A 23006-nucleotide genomic window follows, 5' to 3' on the forward strand; every position below is an offset into this window, starting at 1 on the left:
TCTCGTGCGTCCGTCCTTGCGTCAACAATTTCTTGTCTGCACGATAGTGGTTTCATTTATGATTTTATTTTAACCAAACTTGCACACAACTTGTATCACCATAAGATCTCGGTTCCTTTCTTGAACTGGCCAGATCCCATTACGGGTTTCAGAGTTATGGCCCCTGAAAGGGCCAAAATTAGCTATTTTGACCTTGTCTGCACAATAGCAGCTTTATTTATGATTTGATTTTTACCAAACTGGCACACAACTTGTATCACCATAAGATCTTGGTTCCTTTCTTGAACTGGCCAGATTCCATTATGGGTTCCATAGTTATGGCCCCTGAAAGGGCCAGAATTAGCTATTTTGACCTTGTCTGCACAATAGCAGCTTCATTTATGATTTTATTTTAACCAAATTTGCACACAGCTAGTATCACCATAAGATCTTGGTTCCTTTCTTGAACTGGCGAGATTCCTTTATGGGTTCTAGAGTTATGGCCCCTGAAAGGGCCAGAATTAGCTATTTTGACCTTGTCTGCACAATAGCAGCTTTATTTATGATTTGAATTTAATCAGACTTGCACAAAACTTGTGTCACCATAAGATCTCAGTTCCTTTCTTGAACCGGCTAGATCCCATAATAGGTTCCAGAGTTATGGCCCCTGAAAGGGCCAAAATTAGCTATTTTGACCTTGTCTGCACAATAGCAGCTTCATTTATGATCTTATTTTTTACCAAACTTGCACACAACTTGTATCATCACAAGGTCTTGGTTCCTTTCTTGAACTGGCCAAATTCCATCATGGGTTCCAGAGTTATGGCCCCTTAAAGGTCCAAAATTGGCTATTTTGGCTTTTGCAGCCATATAGAGACTTCATTTATGGTTTTATTTGATACAAACTTCCAAAATATCTTCAACAACAATAAATCTTAGATTCCATGACAAATCAGATCCAATCGTAGGTTCCAGAGTTATTTTATATCTGATTACCTCCCCTGATTGTAATCAAAATGGATTTATATCAGTAAGTACTTATAGGACTTATTTGAAATTTCATAATTGTCATTAGTTGGACTGAGACAATCAAGGTAGATAACTATGGACTGATTTTATGTCAAATTACCTCCCTTTATTTCAAATTAAAATGGGTATATCTCCGTAACTAATGAACATACATGTGATACGTCCCGGATTGTCCGGGATTGTCCCGGAAATTACATACTCGTCCCGGTGTCCCGGACAGTCTTAAAATGTCCCGGAAAAATAAAAATACAGGAACAAATAAAAGCAGTCCCCCAAAAAACTTGTTTTTGTCTATAATTTGTTAAATTTTACACAATAAACAGTCCCCGTTGTCACATTGTTTATTCCTAATCACTTTCATGCCCTCGAGCGGGCGAGCGGGACACGTGTTGATTAAGCCTGCTTTGATCACGCGACGATCTTTTGATGACACTGATTAAGTTACAGTCAGTTATTATGATGACCCTGATTAAGAACTGACAGGATTATGCAATCAATAACTGTTTTATGATAGTTAAATTAGGAACAATAGTCGTAAATCTCTTTGTTTTTAGCACGTTGGCGGTAAAGCTACATGTAGCCTTTATGGAAGAGATTATTGAAAACGGTCATTAAACGATAATTATTTTAAAAGGTTGTAATTATTTAAGATCTAGATCGATTGTCACACATATTTTAAATTAAAATGCTGGATGCCTTTGCCGACCGACCCATGAAAATTGACCCGACTCCAAATATTTTATATTGTCGATTTTATCTACAAGATTTATTTTATTCCTTTAAGGATTCATTTAATTATTAGATAAATGTTTAAGCTTTAGAATGATACCAAATTAGCTAGAATCTAAATCACGATGACCAGGTTGATTCTTCGTATATAGTAAGTCTCCTAATTCTGTTCACCTCGGGAACGCAATAAATTCACGTGCCGAACTATAGATGTATTACCCGTATACATGTATTTACCTCCCCTTAGAAAGCTAGACGACATTTGCCGCAAATTAATACAAGCGAGTGAACAATGTTTAGTCTCGGGAAACTACATGTATATTATGATATTTTTGCATGAAAGAGATGAATACCAGTGTCACGGTGTATGTCCCGGACAAAAGGTAAAAATCCCGGAAATTTTAACTCAGAATCCCGGAAACGTTATGAAAAATTATGGCATGTATGCTAATGAACATACTGATCTGAAATTTCATTTATGTCAACAGATTTATTTGGCAGAGCCTTCTTTTGTTCACTTACAATATTTTTTTTTTTTTAATTACTTCCCTTTTACGTTACTATAAATAGCTTATTTTTAGGAACTTTTTTATTATTGGCCATAGGGAAAAACCGAGACCACTTTTCTGTGGTACAACATGGATGGTACCTCCAATTTTTAGGTGCATTTTGACATATCTGTACCTTGTAAGAATTGTTTTTTCTTTTTGGTTAAATTTCTTCCCATTTTTGTTCCTGTCCTTTGGACTTAAATATTTTTACTGAGGACCTTCTTGTCCTCAAGTGCAATGATAACAGGTGAGCGATATAGGGCCATCATGGCCCTCTAGTTAGTTTTATTTTCTTGGAGAGCATTTCAAAATATGTCTTTTTCTTCATGTCATAAATATTGCATGATGTTATAGGAATTTGTATGAGTATTTTTGTATGTCAGTTGTAGTTATACATATGTTTCATTGAAAAGTGCCAATTTGCAGAACAATAAATGTTTTTGTTTGAAATTATATCATTATAATATCATACAAAATCTTTAACCCTTAGCCTGCTAAATTTCTAAAATAGACTGGTCCATCATTCAATTTGGGCAATACCATTTGTCATTTAAAGGGGTGTTCACTAAAAATTGGCTGACTGAATAGTGAACAGTGCAGACCATGATCAGCCTGCACGGATGTGCAGGCTGATCTTGGTCTGCACTGGTCGCAAAGGCAGATACAATTGCCGCCAGCAGGCTAAAGGTTAAATGTTGGGATACTAAGTCGTATAGAATTATATGTGTACATACAACATACTTTTATTTGTTATTTATAATGTTCTGCAGTTTGGGTATTATCAATGAATATATTCACATATATGCAGAAAAAAATCACCTTTTTAGTAATATATAAACTTTTAATGTAGAATCCTAATTGACAGATTAGTTTCACCATGAACAGAAAGTTTACACTCACAGTGACCTATAGTATTTAATATACAAGGTCAGTACATGTATACAAGGGTTGATTAGCCTGCTAATAAACTAATTTTCCATGTTAGATTAATTTGAAACTTTATCCACATGAACTCTGAGATTTCTTTGTAATGCGAAGAGACTAATATAGAAAGAACACAATGAATATATGCATATACATTGACTGTCATCCTGAAGTTCAGAGCAGGAATTCATCAGGTGCAAGTGAGGTGCACAATGCCTGCCATTCATGTTTTATTTTACCTGTTTCATATGTGCGGATCAATATTGTTACCTACCTGTACACAACAGAAGTATGGGACACAGTCTCTAACTGCAGAATGTCTTTATGGTTATATTTTGTAACACAGTCTATAACGGCAAAATGTCTTTATTTGTTGCATTTTGTGACACAGTCTGTAACTGCAAAAATTCTTTATTTGTTGCATTCTGGGACACAGTCTATAATTGCAAAATGTCTTTATTTGTTGCATTTTGTGACACAGTCTATAACTGCAAGATTTCTTTATTTGTTGCATTCTGGGACACAGTCTATATATGCAAAGAGCTATAAAAATAAATAGATTGGCAACTTGAAAGGCATATAGAGCAAATCTCGCCAACCTCCCGTGACAAAAAAACGAGATCTCGTTTACCGGAAGTGGCGCTTTCTCCACCAACATTTTGTATGCGAAAGCAATTATTCATTGGTAAAATAATTATCACCGTATGACCACACTTCTTTCGATGGCAAAAAAAAACGTGTACTTCGTGTCTTAAGACCATTTCACATTAAACTAATTTTGTTTTAGAAGCTAACATGTATTTTAAATGTAGTTTTAAAGATACAAATTGTAACTCCATGCTCGCCGATGTTTGTTTTTAGTAAGATAACGCCGAATCACGCTCTGACACGAGCTCATGCGAGATTACAGCCAGTTGCCATTCTGTGTATTTTATACTTCTTTGATATATGCAAAATGTTGTTATTTGTTGCATTCTGGGACACAGTCTATAACTGCAAAATGTCTTTATTTGTTGCATTCTCTGTTGATTTGTTGGCAATTTCAGAGGCTTTTAATATGGTGCTTAATCATACAAAGAGTACTTTAACAAATTTTTACTAATATTTTTACCACCTGTATTAATTAAAATTTCAGTTTTCGTTGTATTTTATTTCCAAGATAAAAGTTGCCCAATTGTTGAATTATATATGAAGTTTTTCCCACTTTTGTTTTTTTAGGGTGCAATCAACCATGAAACATTTACAATGAAGATCAGAAGTATTGACAATGAAGAGGAAGATATCGAAATTGTTGCTGCTGAGAAAAATGTGTCACTGAGGTACCAGTACAAAAATAGTAACTCCCTTTCCAAAACAGTAACCTTTACTTTCAAAATCAGTAACTTTCAACTTAAATTTCCTTCCACTTTTAGCATACAAAAAGTATTTCTTGCATGGTTTTTTCAGAGATCACAGTTTAAAAAGCTTGAACATAACTTAGTTTTCAAGTAGGGCTTCTTTATTGCCTATATCTTGATATTTCGCCTGTCTCTGATGAAACAAAAAGAAAATGATTGTAACAAAAACAGGATTTAAAGAATATAACAAACTGTTCATGCTGCATGTGTTGTTTTTTTCTGCACACACATTCATATGTAATTATTTACCTTTCCCCAATTTGTTCCATTGAAAATTGTATGAACTGGAAGAATAAAGACACCAAAGGTAATACTGCTTAGAGATGACTGGCCTGTCTTGATGAAGCCCACCTATATTCTGGTAGATCCTCCCAAAAATCTAAATGGCTGAGAAGTTTATTTTTACATTAATTTAAATACAATAGAATAATTATGTGCAATTTTTATAATAAAAAAAATCTGTTAACAAATGGAAAAGAAAAGGAAAATTGATTAATTTCTGTCAGAGTTTGTTTGAAATGAATGACAGAATATGATCAGAGATAAACTATGACACACTAGTGCTGTTCATGGATTTGCCAGTCATATTTTGTTGTTGATTTTGAATGAACACTTAAAAAAATGAATTCATTTCTTAATTAATTATATAGTTATCAGTAGAAAATAAACAGCAAAGTTTCTTACTTGGATTCAGTTTCAATTAATGATAAAAATTCCTTTATTTAATTGTAGAGAAGCCATTCAGCCTATACTAGAACGTCGGCGGATAAGTTTAGAAGTAATTAATGTGTTTGTCGAGGCCTCCAATACCCCTCTACCTCTCAACTGTGAAACCTTCCTCCTCGGTGGAACCACCATGTACATTAAAGGTAAGTCTTTCAGCAGAAAACCATTCAAACTGAATAACTCAGATTTGAAAAGCTTTGAAACATTGCAGAGTTACTTCCCATTGCATGGAAATATTTATACAGACTTTGACTTGATAGAAAGTATTTTGGGGCTTCATTGTAGTAATATGCATCTGTTTGTATATCCATTATCACCAAGATGACATGCAGAGTGTATGAACCGTTATGGTACTGCAATATTATCACATTATCTGGACACTTGATAGTTAAGAAAAAGATTCAGGTACATGCAGTTTTTAATGGACTTTAAACTAGACGTTGTCTGTAAAAACTCGCTTTTTGTAGGACAAGGACAAATTGTAGCATTAGTGAAAATTCTAGGTAGCTCATCCTGCAGGATGAGTTGCTTTTCAAAGATTTTGTCTAGCCCTGTATTTCTTATCTAGAACTAACTCTATGTAATGGGTCTTTTTATTCCTTAAATATATATCTCTGTGAGAAAATAGCCAAATTTCATAAAAAAATAATGTTCTTTATATGGGATTGAACACCTTTATTCACTATCAATCCAGTATCTGCACTAGTTTTGGAGATAGTAACTTGTATGCAAAACTTTTAACAAGGACCTTTTAAGGTTCAAGAGGGGGGCAAAATTTGCCCAAAAAACATGTCAGAGTTATGGGTCTTGATCCAGTGAGGTTGGTCATTGACCTAGAAGAAAAAAAGTTTCAAAACTATATGCCTTTCAATAATAGCTATATATACTTGCATGCAAAACTTTTACCAGGATTTTCAAAGTTCAAAAGGGGGGGGGGGCATAATTTGGTCAAAATGCATGTGGGAGTTATAGGACTTGATAGTATAACCTAGTTTTATAACCCCAAATACACATGTGAAGTTTCAATGATAGCTCTTATTTTCTTTAAACTAGCAAGCTGTGAACAAATATACATCCATATTTATATACAATAAACTGGTTCCAAATTTAGATGTCTGCCTCCCTAAAATAGATCAGATCAGCCATAAATTTGCCCCTCTGAGAAATTTGCTAAATACAAATGAATTTTTAATGAAGGCAGCATACACACTTTGCTTTTGTTTTAAATCTTGGCTTTCTGAGAGAATTTTTTTATTGATTAGTGTAATGCACTTTAAAAAACAGATTTTAAGTTCTAATATATAACAAACAAACCTTAAGGAAGAAGGATAGCAAGAACAAAACTGAGGTGAGTCTTTTTGTATGGGAAATTTATTTGAAATTGGGTTTTTTTTTTTTAGACTGTGCATAAAAAAGTAATCTAAGTAAATCTTTAAGAATACTGAGAAGAACTTGTTTATATTTCGTCACATTCAAAAGTATTTGAGAAATGAATCAAGCTCTGATAAACAATCATGACATAGTTGCACTATTAAATACTAGAACACAGAAAATGCTGCAATTGTAAGCATTATTAGGTATATTGCCTGACAAAAAGTCAACCTGTGACTTTTTTGCTAGCCACCAACACACAGGTTCGTGTAATTTAATTAAGAAATGCAATTATCTTGGTAATTAAATCGCTTCATTTATGAACCTTGATCATAAACTTATAGTACATTCATTTGTTTGCCACCGGTGGTATATGGCAGTTTATTACAAACTTATTGCACTATGTGCATAGAAACACTTCTAAGGTTCTTAAGAATGCATGTTCTGGAATCGTATAATATGTTTGTGGATGAGCACTTTGAAGAAAATGAGAAAGCGATTTGTCAAGGTGATAATCATAATCAAGGTTTGTGAGTTCTTTCCCTTTTTTACTTTTCCTTCTTTCACTCTTACTTTATCACCACATTCTTATTTTTTTTCCGTGTCATATAGTTATATCCTGTTCATTTATTATGCCCCCACTTTGGGGGGGGCATATAGATTTGCTCTTGTCCTTCCGTCCGTCCGTCCTTCCGAAAATGTTGTCGCGCATAGCTCTGAAAGTATTTGACATAGAGTCACAAAACTTTACGGGAATGTTGGTCAGCATGTGTAGTTGTGCACCTGGGGTTTCGCGTCCGGATTCATTCAGTCATGTAGAAGTTATGGCCCCTGACTTTGTAAAAATTGGTCATTTTAGTGTTGTGTCGCGCCTAGCTCCAAAAGTATATGACCTAGAGTCACAAAACTTTACAGGCTTGTTGGTCAGCATGTGTAGTTGTGCACCTGGGGTTTCGCGTTCGGATTCATCCAGTCATGTAGGAGTTATGGCCCCTGACTTAGTAAAAAATTGTCATTTTAATGTTGTGTCGCGCATAGCTCTAAAAGTATTTGACCTAGAGTCACCAAAGTTTACAGGAATGTTGGTCAGCATGTGCAGTTGTGCACCTGGGGTTTTGCGTCCAGATTCATCCAGTCATGTAGGAGATATGGCCCCTGACTTAGTAAAAAATTGGTCATTTTAATGTTGTGTCGCGCATAGCTCCAAAAGTATTTGACCTAGAATCACCAACGTTTACAAGAATGTTGGTCAGCATATGCAGTTGTGCACCTGGGGTTTCGCGTCCGGATTTATTCAGTCGTGTAGGAGTTATAGTCACTGACTTAGTTAAAAATGGGTCATTTTAATGTTGTGTCGTGCGTAGCTCCAGAAGTATTTGACCTAGAGTCACCAAAGTTTACAAGAATGTTGGTCAGCATATGCAGTTGTGCACCTGGGGTTTCGCGTCCGGATTTATTCAGTCGTGTAGGAGTTATAGTCACTGACTTAGTTAAAAATGGGTCATTTTAATGTTGTGTCGTGCGTAGCTCCAGAAGTATTTGACCTAGAGTCACCAAAGTTTACAGGAATGTTGGTCAGCATGTGCAGTTGTGCACCTGGGTTTTCGCATCCGGATTCATTCAGTATTTTAGCAGTTCTGGTCCCTGACCTGGGAAAAAATTGTCATTTTAATGTCATGTAGTGGGGGCATCTGTGTCCCATGGACACATTTCTAGTTGCCTTTACATTAATTTTCTTGTCCATTTGCCTTTATACATTGCCTTTAAATTAATTTTCCTGTCCATTTTGTATTGTACATTGCCTTTCACATTGATTTTCCTGTCCATTTTACATAATACTTGGATCTTATTTTTATATATTCATTTCCCATTTTTTTCTTTTTTTAATATAGATCAATACAGTATTGTTATAAGTCTATACACAAGTACAGGTTTTACAATGTTGTTAATTTAATGTGTTTGTGAGACATTGTCTCAGCAGTTGTGCTGTTACAGAAGATTGTCTGTATTCAGCTAATTTCAATCACAATGTGATCTTGCAGAAAAAAAATGGTTATTTTGTGAGTTAATACAATACTAAAAGGCATGCAAAATAATGCATTAACAAAAATAAAGTCAGGGTGGTTTTGTGACAACATTTAAGCTGTTTTGCTTTGTTGGATTTTTAGCTCACCTGAGCACAAAGTGCTCAAAGGTGAGCTTTAGTGATCACCATGTGTCCGTCGTCTGTCGTCATCTGTCTGTCCGTTGTCAGTCGTCCGTCGTCAACAATTTGACTGTTAACACTCTAGAGGTCACAATTTCGGCCCAAACTTAATGAAACTTGGTCAGAATGTTACCCTCAATAAAATCTTGGACGACTTTGATATTGGGTCATGTGGGGTCAAAAACTAGGCAACCAGGTCAAATCGAAGGAAAAGCTTGTTAACACTCTAGAGGTCACGATTTGGGCCCAATCTTAATGAAACTTTGTCAGAATGTTACCCTCATTAAAGTCTTGGATGAATTTGATATTGGGTCATCAAAGGTCAAAAACTAGGTCACCAGGTCAGATCAAAGGAAAAGCTTGTTAACACTGTAGAGGCCAGATTTACGACTATATCTTCATGAAACTTGGTCAGAATGTTAATCTTGATGATCTCAAGGTCCAGTTTGAATCTGGGTCATGTAGGATCAAAAACAAGGTCACCAGGTCATATCAAAGGAAAAGCTAGTTTACACTGTAGAGGCCACATTTATGACCATATCTTAATGAAACTTTGTCAGAATGTTAATCTTGGTGATCTATAAGTCCAGTTTAAATCTGGATCAGGTGGGGTCAAAAACTACGTCATTAGGTCAAATCAAAGGAAAAGCTTGTTAACACTCTAGAGGCCACATTTATGACTGTATCTTCATGAAACTTAGTCAGAATGTTAATCTTGGTGATCTTTAGGTCAAGCTCAAATCTGGGTCATGTCTGGTCAAAAACTAGGTCACTGGGTCAAATCGAAGGAAAAGCTATTTAACACTTTAGAGGCCACATTTATGACCATATCTTAATGAAACTTGGTCAGAATGTTAATCTTGATGATCTTTAGGTCAATAGGTCAGGTGAGCGATACAGGGACTTCATGGCCCTCTTGTTCTGTCACTGTTTCTCAAGTAGTCTGCAAACAACTCAATAGCAAAACATTTTTTTTCTTCAAAATATAACCCCTTGTCTCACATTGAGGTTACAGGGACTTCCATAGTTCCATGCCTCACACTGAGGTTACAGGGACTTTCATAGCTCAATGTCTCACACTGAAGTTACAGGGACTTTCATAATTTTGTGTCTTACACTGAGGTTACATGGACTTTCATAGCTCCATGTCTTACACTGAGGTTACAGGAACTTTCATAGTTCTGTGTCTAACACTGAGGTTACAGGGACTTTCATAGCTCCATGTTTCACACTAAGGTTACAGGGACTTTCATAGTTCTGTGTCTTACACTGAGGTTACATGAACTTTCATCGCTCCATGTCTCACACTGAGGTTACAGGGACTTTCTTAGCTCCATGTCTCACACTGAGGATAAAGGGACTTTCTTAGCTCCATGTCTCAAACTGATGTTACAGGGACTTTCTTAGCTCCATGTCTCACACTGAGGTTACATGGACTTTGATAGCTCCATGTCTCACACTGAGGATAAAGGGACTTCCTTAGCTTCATGTCTCACACTGATGTTACAGGGACTTTCTAGGCTCAGTGTCTTACACTGAGGTTACAGGTACTTTCTTAGCTCTGTGTCTCACACTGAGGTTACAGGGACTTTCTTAGCTCCATGTCTCACTCTGAGGTTACAGGGACTTTCATAGCTCCATGTCTTATACTGAGGTTACAGGGACTGTCTTAGCTCCATGTCATATGCTGAGGTTAAAGTGACTTTCATAGTTCTGTGTCTCACACTGAGGTGACAAGGACTGTCATAGATTTATGTCTAACACAGAGGTTACATTGATTTCATAGCTCCATGTCTCACACTGAGGTTACAGGGACTGCCATAGTTTCACGTCTCACACAGAGGTTACAGGGACTGTCATATTTTCATGTCTCACACTGAGGTTACAGTGACGTTCATAGCTCTGTGTCTAACGCTGAGGTTACAGGAACTGTCTTAGTTTTTGTCTCACACTGGGGTTACAGGGACTGGCTTAGTTTTATGTCTCACTCTGAGGTTACAGGGACTGTCATAGTTTCATGTCTCACACTGAGGTTACAGGGACATTCATAGCCCCATGTCTCATGATGTGGTTACAAGAAAGCATAAAGCACACTGTGGTTACAAGGCTTTTATAATTCCATGGTTTAGGTTTGTGAACACTTATAATCATATGTTCTATTCAGACAGTTAATCTGTGTCTGGGGATGTTAAGTAATGAAGTAAAACACAAAAGGCTGATTAATTTGTCTGATATAAATATTTTCCTTGTGTTCTTTATGAGAAACAAACAAAAATGCAAGGAAGGCAATAATTGTATTGTGGTCAAACCAATTCTTCTCTGCTTTTTTGGACTAGTGCTCTGCAGTTTTAGACTGATTTTCTGCTGTTTTGGACTAGTGCTCTGCAATTTTGGACTGGTTCTCTGCTGCTTTGGACTAGTTCTTTGCAGTTTTGGATTGGTTCACTGCTGTTTTGACTGGTTCTGTGCTGTTTTGGATTGGTTCTACATAGTTTTGGATTGGTTTTCTTGCTTTTTGGACTTGATCTCTGCTTTTAATGTAAATAGTTTGCCATGCATGACAATTTATTGTTCAAGTTAATAGTGTTACTTAAAAAAAGCCAGGCGGTTAGCAGTCTGGGTTTGCAGTATAATTTCATATTTTGATACAACAGCTCACTAGTGTGCCTTATCAAGATTACAACAAATGTATTTTCCATTGGTTTTTCTTGTGTAGAAGGTTTTGTTGTTTTGGACATGGTATTCTTGAAATGGTATTCCTATAATCTTGTTATGACATCTGTACAGTCCTAAAGCTAAACCACTGGTTAGATGTTAATTTTCACTATAAAATTGTCAATATTATCTGACCAAATTCCTTTAACTCCATTTGATTTGAAAATATTTTTGTATAATGGTATTTAGATATGAATTTCTTCCTTTATATTCAGTGTGCCTTGTCCATTCTGTCTTTTCAGTGACCCCAACCTGTTATAGCATCAAAATGCCCTAGTATAAACAATTTACAATAGAATTTTATAAAATATTGACTCAAATCTTTAATCTAAAGCTTGAGGTAGAAATAAAATATTTGAACTTTTGTGAGAAAGCCTTAAAATATTTGCTTAAGGTGAAATCTTTAATCCGACCCCAAAATGAAAATCAAGAGTTTTAGTCAAAATTTTAATCTTGCTTTAGATATTGCATAATAATGAAAAATATGAAAAGCCACATTATTATATGGGCATGTTTCTTTAGCCATCAAGTGAAATGCATTTGTCAAACAGAACTTGTTTTAGGATTAATTTGTTATTGGATTTGAGATGTTGATTGTGTGAAATTCTGATGTTTTTTTGTTTTTTTATTAAAAATGGATATTTTGAATGTATTTTAAAATCAAAAGCCGAATGAGTGGTTATAAAGGTATCAAAATTTCATTTGGATAATATTTCATGAAAATTGAAGCATTATATTAATTTACTTTTTAAACCTTTAGGAATTGAAAAATTAAGTTTTAAAATATTATATTCAAACGGATATTTAGGTATCTATTTCATGAACTATTTTAGTCGCATCATATATTTTTAAAAGCATTTCAAACAGGATCGTTAACAGAAATTTAATCATGATTTTATTTTATACATTATGTTTTGGGATTTTTTCGACTTGGTTGTTTCACAGGCAATCGGCGTGTGACTTTGACCCCTTATGAATGATGGACCCCCCACCCTGTTCTCTACAACCCAGATCCCCAACATAATAACAAAAAAACACATTTCCAAAAAAAAAAAAAAAAAAATGCTATATATAAAAAAAATATTTTCAAAACCGATTGCCTGTGGGTTGTTTTATTAATAAACTGGCTTGTTCCTACTTTTGAATTACAAAAGCTCTTTTGAAATTTAACATTAATCTGAAAGCAGCACCCTTAAAGAAACAGATAAAAAGGCATTTCTTTAAACAAAATGGTGCTATATTATAAGCAGCTGTTTGAAATGATGTAGTAAAAACCTGATAAATCTTGGAACTACTTTAAATCATTAACCCTTACCATGCTGGACACAAGTGCTTCTGTCTTTGTGACCAGTGATGATCATGATCAGCCTGCACATCTGTGCAGTCTGATCATGATCTGCACTGTTTGCTTTCCAGCCATATGCACCCCTTTTAACAGTTAATGGTACTGTCCATATTGGAAGATGGATGGACAAGTTCATTATAGAAATATAGCTGGGTAAGGGTTAATATTTGTAGGGAACTAATTTTTGTGGATTTCATAGTTGTATTAAGGTAGGTCTGCATGTTTGATAAATCGGAACTTCAGCTGTGATGGCATGACATCATTTATCTGGAAAATGTAGAATAAAGCCTCAGATTCGGTGTATGGAAATGAAAATCATTTTATGAATTAATGGCAACTTGTGAGTACATTTATTACAATGGCACTGTTACTATCTTTCTAAAGTTAAAATATGATATTGAAACATCTGACATGTTAAATAATTCAAAACAATGTCTTAAAATTAGCTTGAAATATGCCGTTCACTTTAATCAATGCCAAATATTTCAACAATAAGCACAAAGATTTATACATTTTATTTCACCATATTATAGACCGTATGTTTATTTATGACTTGAGAAGTTTCATTTAAATTAACATTGTAGAAAAAATTATATTAACTTTGCAAAAATGTTATGAAAGTTGTGAATTTCCCATAGATTCCCATTATAAAAAAATGTGCGAGGTCCAAATTGTTCAAATCGGTCAAGCAAAAAACCAAGTACTCAACAACCCTGTCTTTTTATTTGCTGAAGATATTCTGAAGTTTTGAAAAATCAGTGTTTAATCAGATTCTACAATAATTTTTGTGGAAAAAAATTTCATCTCAACAATCATGCAGAACTACCTTAATTCTTGAAAATATTTTTATACGCCCAAAGGGACGTATTATGTTATGTTTTGACGCTAGTGTCCGTCCGTCTGTCTGTTAGCAATTTCATTTTCGCTCTGTAACTCTTGAACCCCTTGAAGGATTTCGAAGAAAGTTGATACAAATAATCATGCACCGCATCGAGCCGACGTGCGGAGTGCATGTTTGGATGGCTCACTTCAATTCAAGATCAAGGTCACATTTAGGGGTCAAAGATCATACCTTCATGTGTGTATTGCTCCGCATTGCGGTGCTTTTGTTCATTTATGCTATGATTCTAATTTGAAATCGTAAAATTCATATCCCTGTGAAACAGTTGATTTTGCTACGCTGATCATTGTTGCTTACTGAAGTACTGTTTAATTAAATAAAATGGTCATATAATAAATAAATGAACAAACAATTATAACAGTAAATATAACTGAAGAATTAGTTTCAGTAATATGTTTATGGATTTTAATTTCACCCACTCTTTGACCAGAATCTACCATGATTAAGGTTCAATAAAATGTCAAATGTTATAGAAATTATAAAAGTAACAAAGGGTGAAAAACATGCTTAATGAGACTATGGAAGTCACTGAACTCTGACATTTTCATTAAAGAAAAAAAAAAAGAAACTCTGACAGTGATAAATTGTTGAATGTGAGGCTGGATTTCAGGGGGACATAATTATACTGTGTAAAAAAAAAAAACAATTAAGAAATTAATCTGTGACTTGTCCAAGCTGTAAATTCCTTTAATGTTGGCATAAAAGCACTGGTTTCTTTGGGACATGAATATAATAATTTTCCTTTGAACCAGATATAAATAGAATATTGGTTTTACACTGGGATTTCATCTTATAAATTGATGTAACTGTGTCAATCTTGCACAAAAAATATCACAGTAGTTATAAAGAAATAGATTTTTCTCTTTGAATTTTGATAGTAGTATTTCATACTTTGTTTTATTTGTTTAGTATTGAGTAACTTTTCACAGTAGGCCCGTCTTTCAACTGGCATAGAGAATGGAAAAAATTGTCTTTGCAATTTGTTAAAACAATTAAATAGAAAATCAATACTTTATGTCTTTGCAAAATACAGAAATATATCCCTGAAGAGGCGTTTAGGTGTGACTGTTAAATTCCACAGTTTGATTAAGAGGGCTAAGTTATATGATAACTGCACAAACCATAAGTACACCTGTAGTATTTGATATTTAAATGATTATGATTTATATAATGCTACTTAAGGCTGAAATGATTTAATTGTTTGATATTCGTCCAAATATTTCTATAAGTCAATTTAGCATTTTTATGCCCCCAAAGGGAGGCATATAGTTTTTGAACCGTCTGTCGGTCTGTCCGCAATTTTCGTGTCCGGTCCATATCTTTGTCATCCATGGATGGATTTTCAAATAACTTGGCATGAATGTGTACCACAGTAAGACGACGTGTAGCGCGCAAGACCCAGGTCCGTAGCTCAAAGGTCAAGGTCATACTTAGACGTTAAAGGTCATTTTTCATGATAGTGCATTGATGTGCGTGTCCGGTCCATATCTTTGTCATCCATGGATGGATTTTCAAGTAACTATGCATAAATGTGTGGCACAGTAAGACGACATGTCGTGCGAAAGACCCAGGTCTGTAGCTCAAAGGTCAAGGTCACACTTAGACATTAAAGGTCATATTTCATGATAGTGCATTGATGGGCGTGTCCGGTCCATATCTTTGTCATTCTTGCATGGATTTTAAAATTATTGGGCATGAATGTGTACCACAGTAAGACGACGTGTCGCGCGCAAGACCCAGGTCCGTAGCTCAAAAGTCAAGGTCACACTTAGACGTTAAAGGTCATATTTCATGATAGTGCAATGATGGGAGTGTCCGGTCCAAATCTTTGTCATTCATGCATGGATTTTAAAATAACTACGCATGAATGTGTGGCACAGTAAGACAACATGTTGCACGCAAGACCCAGGTCCGTAGGTCAAAGGTCCTAAACTCTAACATCGGCCATAACTATTCATTCAAAGTGCCATTGGGGGCATGTGTCATCCTATGGAGACAGCTCTTGTTAAAACTTAAATGATTTTTATAGAACAGAACAGAACAGAACAGAACAGAAATTTTATTTTATATATATTATACATTAACCATATTATGATCTTTTGTTTTAAATAAAATTTTGTAAATCTGATAAATATGAAAAAGACGATATTTTAAGATAATAATTTCATACCCATTGCAAACCTGTAACACAACCACTTTTGAAATATGTTATTATGTGATGTTTTCCGGAATTCAATACATATATGAGTAAATTGACAATGGCTTTTTAGTTTTATATGCTGTTAAATTTTGATGTAAAACAATGCTTTCTTTCTATGATTTGATGAAGTTCGAACTTTAATCATAACTTGAAATTAAATGCAAAACGGAGCTGTTGCACTCAAGTTCAATTTATTCACTATAAATTACATTGAATGCATTTGTTAACCATACTTTTAATTAAATATATTTATTTGATACATAGCAGAGCCAGCAGGTTTTAAAATAGTTAAACACTCAAGTACTGGTTTTTCCAGGAAGCGGTCTTGAGAATAGTTCAGATAAGCTCAGCTTTCATCACAATCAAGATTAATAATCATCCAAATGAAGAATAATTCACTCTTGAAAGTATTTTCTGTAAACATAAATAATTATGGTCTCTTTGTTCCGTTTAATAAATTATTTCTTAAATACTAACAAGTTTAAGTTCTGTCTAAATTATATAAAAATTAATTCTGCCTTTTTCAAATGTCCACTGTCCACTAGGATTGTATTACAAGAATTTTTTTTTTCTCAAAAGGTTTATAAAGGAAGGAGGATGTGTTAACAAACATTTTTCTTCATTTGTCAATTAACAACACAATTAAGAAATCTAGTTAAGATTTGTATTTAATAAACCTAATACTGTGACATTTAAGATGTTATCATGAAACATAAGTTAACAAATTAATGCGCGGACTTAAGCTTATGTACTAGTTTTATATACAAAAATAAAAGTTGCTTTGTATGTTAATTCATGATTATATATGAATTTAATACAGAAAGACAAAATTAAAAGGAATAATTATGGTAATATAAGCGTGAGGAGATGGGATTATATGGCGAGATAAGATTTAGATACAGAAATAATTAAAATTGAATATAGAGAGATAAGAATTAAATAGGGGTAGCTAAAAAAATTGAATGTAGAGGTGAAAGAATATAAGGCTCAAACAGGTTGGATTTATTTGTGAATATGAGTCAGTTTTAAGGATGTTGCCTTCTAACTAATTGTCAGATGTTTATTTTCCAATCCCAACTGTAAATAATAGCTGAATAAGCTAAATTCAAATCTTTTTACTAAAAAGTTCAACATCTTATAGCACAGTGACACAACAGAATTACAATAAAATGAATACATATACAATAGTGACTAGAGACTGAATTTACTTATATATTACACAGAAGTTTTTGCTTGTGAATAGACATGCATGTGTTGGAACTAGAAATAGTGTGTGATCAGTTATCTGGAACTTTTGGATAAAGAAATACCAGGGGATTCAGTTATGTTTGTTGACTTTTCTGGATCGAGTTTCGTACAGTCTGCTTTCAAATCAAACAAGGGTAAGATATATTCTGCACTTTTGTTCTACACTCTCTGATTCTACACTCTCTTTTACACTTTCTGACTCTACACACTCTTGTTCAGTACACTCTCTTACTCTACACACTTGATTCTTCACTCTGATTATATTCACTCTTGTTCTACACTCTCTGATTCAACACATTTAAGTTCTACACTCTGTGACTCTATAAACTCTTGATTCTTCACTCTGATTATATTCACTCTTGTTCTACACTCTCTGATTCGACACGCTCAAGTTCTACACTATATGACTCTATAAACTCTTGATTCTTGACTCTGATTATATTCACTCTTGTTCTACACTCTGATTCATGTGGGGAAGTTGGCAGTTACTTGCGGAGAACAGGTTTGTACTGGTACAGAATCCAGGAACCCTGGTTAGGTTAACTGCCCGCCGTTACATGACTGAAATACTGTTGAAAAACGGTGTTAAATCCAAAAAAAACAAAAACAAAAACAAACAAACAAACACTCTCTGATTCGACACACTCAAGTTCTACACTCCATGACTCTATAAGCTCTTGATTCTTCACTCTGATTATATACACTCTTGTTCTGCACCCTCTGACTCTGTACACTCTTTTGATTCTGCAGTCTTGATTCTGTACACTCTTGTCCTACACTCTCGAGGCTCGAGGCTTTGAGGCTCATTTGGAAGATCGGGTTTTTACCTGAATTCGTTGCCTCTTAAAATAAAGTCTTTATTATTATTATTATTATTACTCTGACTCTATAAACTCTTGATTCTACTGTCTGATTCTATACACTTGTTCTAAACTCTCTGACTCTGTACACTCTTTTGATTCTACACTCTGATTCTATACCTCGCTTGTTCTACATTTTCTTACACTTTACCCTTTTTTTTTTAGCTTACCTGAGTGCTCAAGGTGAGCTATTGTGACCGGTCATTGTCTGTTGTCGTTCATTGTCTGCCGTGCGTCGTCCGTCAACATTTGGCTTGTTAACACTCTAGACGCCACAGTTGTGACCCTGTTTTTAGCTCACCTGTCACAAAGTGACAAGGTGAGCTTTTGTGATCGCGCGGTGTCCATCAGTCCGTGCGTGCGTGCGTCCGTCCGTAAACTTTTGCTTGTGACCGCTCTAGAGGTCATATTTTTCATGGGATCTTTATGAAAGTTGGTCTGAATGTTCATCTTGATGATATCTAGGTCAAGTTCGAAACTGGGTCACGTGCGATCAAAAACTAGGTCAGTAGGTCTAAAAATAGAAAAACCTTGTAACCTCTCTAGAGGCCATATATTTCATGAGATCTTCATGAAAATTGGTCAGAATGTTCATCTAGATGATATCTAGGTCAAGTTCGAAAGTGGGTCATGTGCAGTCAAAAACTAGGTCAGTAGGTCAAATAATAGAAAAACCTTGTGACCTCTCTAGAGGCCATAATTTTCATGGGATCTGTATGAAAATTGGTCTGGATGTTCATCTTGATGATATCTAGGTCAAGTTCGAAACAGGGTCATGTGCGGTCAAAAACTAGGTCAGTAGGTCTAAAATTATTAAAATCTTTTGACCTCTCTAGAGGCCATATTTTTCAATGGATCTTCATGAAAATTGATCTGAATTTTCACCTTGATGATATCTAGGTAAAGTTCAAAACAGAGTCACGTACCTTCGAAAACTAGGTCAATAGGTCAGATAATAGAAAAACCTTGTGACCTCTCTTAGAGACCATATTTTTCAATGGATCTTCATGAAAATTGGTCAGAATTTTTATCTTGATAATATCTAAGTCAAGTTCAAAACTGGGTCACATGAGCTCAAAAACTAGGTCACTATGTCAAATAATAGAAAAAACGACGTCATACTCGAAACTGGGTCATGTGGGAAGAGGTGAGCGATTCAGATCCATCATGGTCCTCTTGTTATGAATCTTGGTCAGAATGTTGTCTTGATGACCTCTATGTCAGTTTTTAATCTGGGTCATGTGGAGTTAAAACTAGGTCACCCAGTCAAATCAAAGGAAAAACTTGTTAACACTCTAGAGGCCACAGTTGTGACCCAGTCTTAAATAAATGCAGTACAATTGTGATCCTACGAAAAGCCAAGGGACCGCCCGTTTTTTTCGTAATATCGCATTTTCGTTCGAGCGTAGCATAGGAAATTTCGCCAACAGCACCTTAATATCTACACTTCGTAACCCTTGATATTTAAACGTGATTTTTGTATAGGAGTACATGCATACCAATTTTATATGACATCTAGGTTTACTACAAATCTTTTTCGAATCTGAACTCAGATGGTATCTGGAATGTAAAACGTTTTTTTTTTCCTTCACTTTTTTATTCACTGTACATTAAACATATATAGGGTACAATGTTGCACGCGAACAAAAAATCACAATTGCATATTCCGATACCCTCAGCTACCCTTTACTGAATTGTTTGGAATAATAAAACGACAATAAACAGACGATCAGGACTTAAATATTTGTTTTTATTTTCTTTATGCAGTGATTGTTTGACACATATAGATATCGAAGCAAGTGTGACTGGTATGCCATCCGATCTGATAGTTATAGGAGAAAAAATTAACCACAAACTTTTGTCATAGTGTACAGCGTAATATGTGTTTCGAATTTAATTACTAAGTTTTCACACTTTAATTACTGTTTACACCCAGGTAAATGATAGTGACACTTTCCACTCTAAAGAGTTTTCACGCCGTTATGGAAGGTGTGAAAATTTAGACGATACAGGTATTCGTAAAATCGCAACTTAAACAAGTTGAAAACATGTTTTAAGGACATAACTATACATTTGTAGGAGTGCATTTTTCGTAAAATTGCATTTTCGTAAAACCGCGAATTTGTAACATAGAAATAAGAAGGAAAGCAGCCGGGACCGCAAAACCTTTTCGTAGTATACCGGTATTTCGTTAAACTGCGATTCGTAGCATCGGGAATGCACTGTACATAAATATGATGAAATTGACTGTAACTCCTCTTAGATATACAAAATAGACCTAGCTATGTATATGATGACATTGGCTGTAACTAGTCCTAGAATAGTTGTAGATATATTTTGACCTTGACCGTAGCTAGACCTCCAAATATAATGAATGTAACTGACCAGACCCAGATATGTAATGACCTTGACCCTAATTATACTCCCACAAACAAAGTTTGGGGATATATCAGTAGTAAGCTTGTCAGTCTGTTGGTTTTCATGGTTTCCAGACATTAACTCATGAAAGGCTTGACAGATTTAAATAAATTTTGGTACACAGGTGTAACATAATAAAATACAGGTCAAGTTCGACTTTGGTTACAAATCACCAATTTTTTGATGTGGTTGTAATAACTGAAATCATTGTTTAGTTGTAACACTAGGCTCTTTCACAAACACTTGTATCAGTTTTTTCACCTTCATGTTAAACAGCTTCAATTGCACGTTCTTGTGGTTATCTCTTTTTTATGGTTGCCATACTTCTGTGACATTAGGCTGTATTGTGGGCGTATTATTCGTCACTCCTGTGATAGTTCTAGTTAGTTTTGGATACATAACAAGAGATAGTTACATAATAACCTAGTACCTGGAAATATGATGATCTTGACTATAATCAGTCCTTGGTATATGATGACCTTGACTGTATCATTCTGTACTTGGATAATTACGACCTTGACTGTAACATGTCATCTTGACTATAGCTAGACCTAGATATGTTGTTGCTGAACTTTGAACATTATGTGTTATTATATTACATTATTGCAGACATTTTGTAGTCTGACAGACAGATTCTTTTTCAGTGTAGAAGTTCAATTATCTTTGGTTACCCTTGTAGAGCTTTTATTGGATGTAGAGTTGATCTGATTTTCCTCCGGAAAAGGAAATAATGGCAACATTTCTTAGAATGTTATATAAGTATATAATGATTACAGACACAGTCAAAACAATAACAATTTAATAAGACTTAGTGTCATACTGCTTTAGTCTTGGAAAAGAACTTTTAATAGGTCTTGTTATGGTGGAAGGCTTTTGAGAGGGTTTTAAATTGAGCACTGAAATAAAATTGAAATGTTTTGTTTTATTTGTTTTCTTTAATGCATCAATACATTATTATTATTTCCCTGAAATTTCTCACAACAATTTTGATAAAGTACAATGAATAACATCTTCAGTAGAAGAAGAAGAAACTGAGAATTATTCCAATTTTTTCCAATAATGGGAGACCACTGAGAATTATTCCAAATTTTTCTGGTAAGGGGAGGCCACTGGAAATTATTTCAGAATTTTTCCAATAAGGGAAGACTATTGAATTATTCCAAAAATATTTCAGTACAGTAAGGGGAGACCACTGAGAATGATTCAGTTTTTGTCGATCCTACTTGCAGAAGCGAAAACATAGTTGTCCAAATGGCTGTTCGGTGTATGTGCATTCGTCCGTGCCTGCGTCCGTCTGGATTTGATTGTCCGGACCATAACTTTGACATGCATTGAGCAATCTTGTTTATATCTGGCATGAATGTTAACCTCAGAGAGATGGAGTGTCATGCGCAAACTCCAGGTTCCTATCTCAAAGGTCAAGGTCACACTTAGAGGTCAAAGGTCAAATTCAATAATGACTTTGTCCAGAGTATTTCTTCTTCATGCATGGAGGGATTTTGATGTAACTTGGCACAATTGTTCACCATCATGAGACGGAGTGTCATACGCAAGAATCAGGTCCCTGGGTCTAAGGCCAAGGTCACACTTAGAGGTCAAAGGATACAAGAATGACAACTTTGTCCAGAGCATTTCTTCTTCATGCATAGAGGGATTTTGATTTAACTTGGCACAATTGTTCACCATCATGAGACGGAGTGTCATGCGCAAGAACCTAGAATTACTTCCCTTTGTTGTTACTATAAATAGCTTATATTGTAACTTTTTTATTACTGGGCGTAGGGAAAAATCAAGACCACTTTTCTGTAGTACAACATGCATGTTTCACCCAATTTTGAGGTGTATTTTGACCTATCTCGACTGGTAAGGATTTTTGTGTGGACTTGGATTTTTTTTTTTAAGATTTACTTCCCTTTGTTGTTACTACAAATAGCTTATATTGTAACTTTTTGCAATCTTGTTTTTATTGGCATAAATGTTTGCCTCAATGAGACAGAGTGTCATGTGCAACTCCCAGTCCTTTTGACAGCTGACGGGCTCGACATGTTGCCCCTGGGCATCTAGTTCAAATAAGGGGAGACAACTGAGAATTATTCCAGTTTTTTTCCAATAAGGGGAGACCACTGAGAATTATTCCAGTTTTTTTTCCAATAAGGGGAGACCACTGAGAATTATTCCAGTTTTTTCCAATAAGGGGAGATTGCCCAGTAAAAACAAATGTCACAGTTTTGTAGACCAAATCTTACTTAGCTTCTAAAGATTTGTATGCCATTTGCAACTGATTAAAGTTTGTGTGTGATATCCTCTGCATTGTCAATAGTGGTGTTAAGAACCAGATGTGCCACAAAGTCATTTAATATGCATATGTCAATATAGCCGACAAATTTGACATACTGCCGATAAGTTA

At 34.9% G+C, this 23006-nt stretch overlaps 1 protein-coding gene across 8 annotated transcripts in view; it reads left to right on the plus strand.

Moving 5' to 3' along the window:
- LOC123528105 (pleckstrin homology domain-containing family G member 5-like) overlaps window positions 1–23006 on the plus strand; it is a 215421-nt gene that overhangs the window by 100658 nt on the left and 91757 nt on the right. For all 8 annotated transcript variants that reach the window (XR_008366958.1, XM_053522898.1, XM_053522894.1 and 5 more), the window contains 2 exons: window positions 4431–4531; window positions 5342–5478. Coding sequence is in view for 7 of the 8 variants with exons in the window: in XM_053522898.1 (XP_053378873.1) it covers window positions 4431–4531; window positions 5342–5478 (238 nt within the window). In the remaining variant the exon portion in view is untranslated. The remainder of the gene's footprint in view (window positions 1–4430; window positions 4532–5341; window positions 5479–23006) is intronic.

The sequence above is a fragment of the Mercenaria mercenaria genome, chromosome 14, assembly GCF_021730395.1.
Source record: "Mercenaria mercenaria strain notata chromosome 14, MADL_Memer_1, whole genome shotgun sequence".
NCBI lineage: Eukaryota > Metazoa > Mollusca > Bivalvia > Venerida > Veneridae > Mercenaria > Mercenaria mercenaria.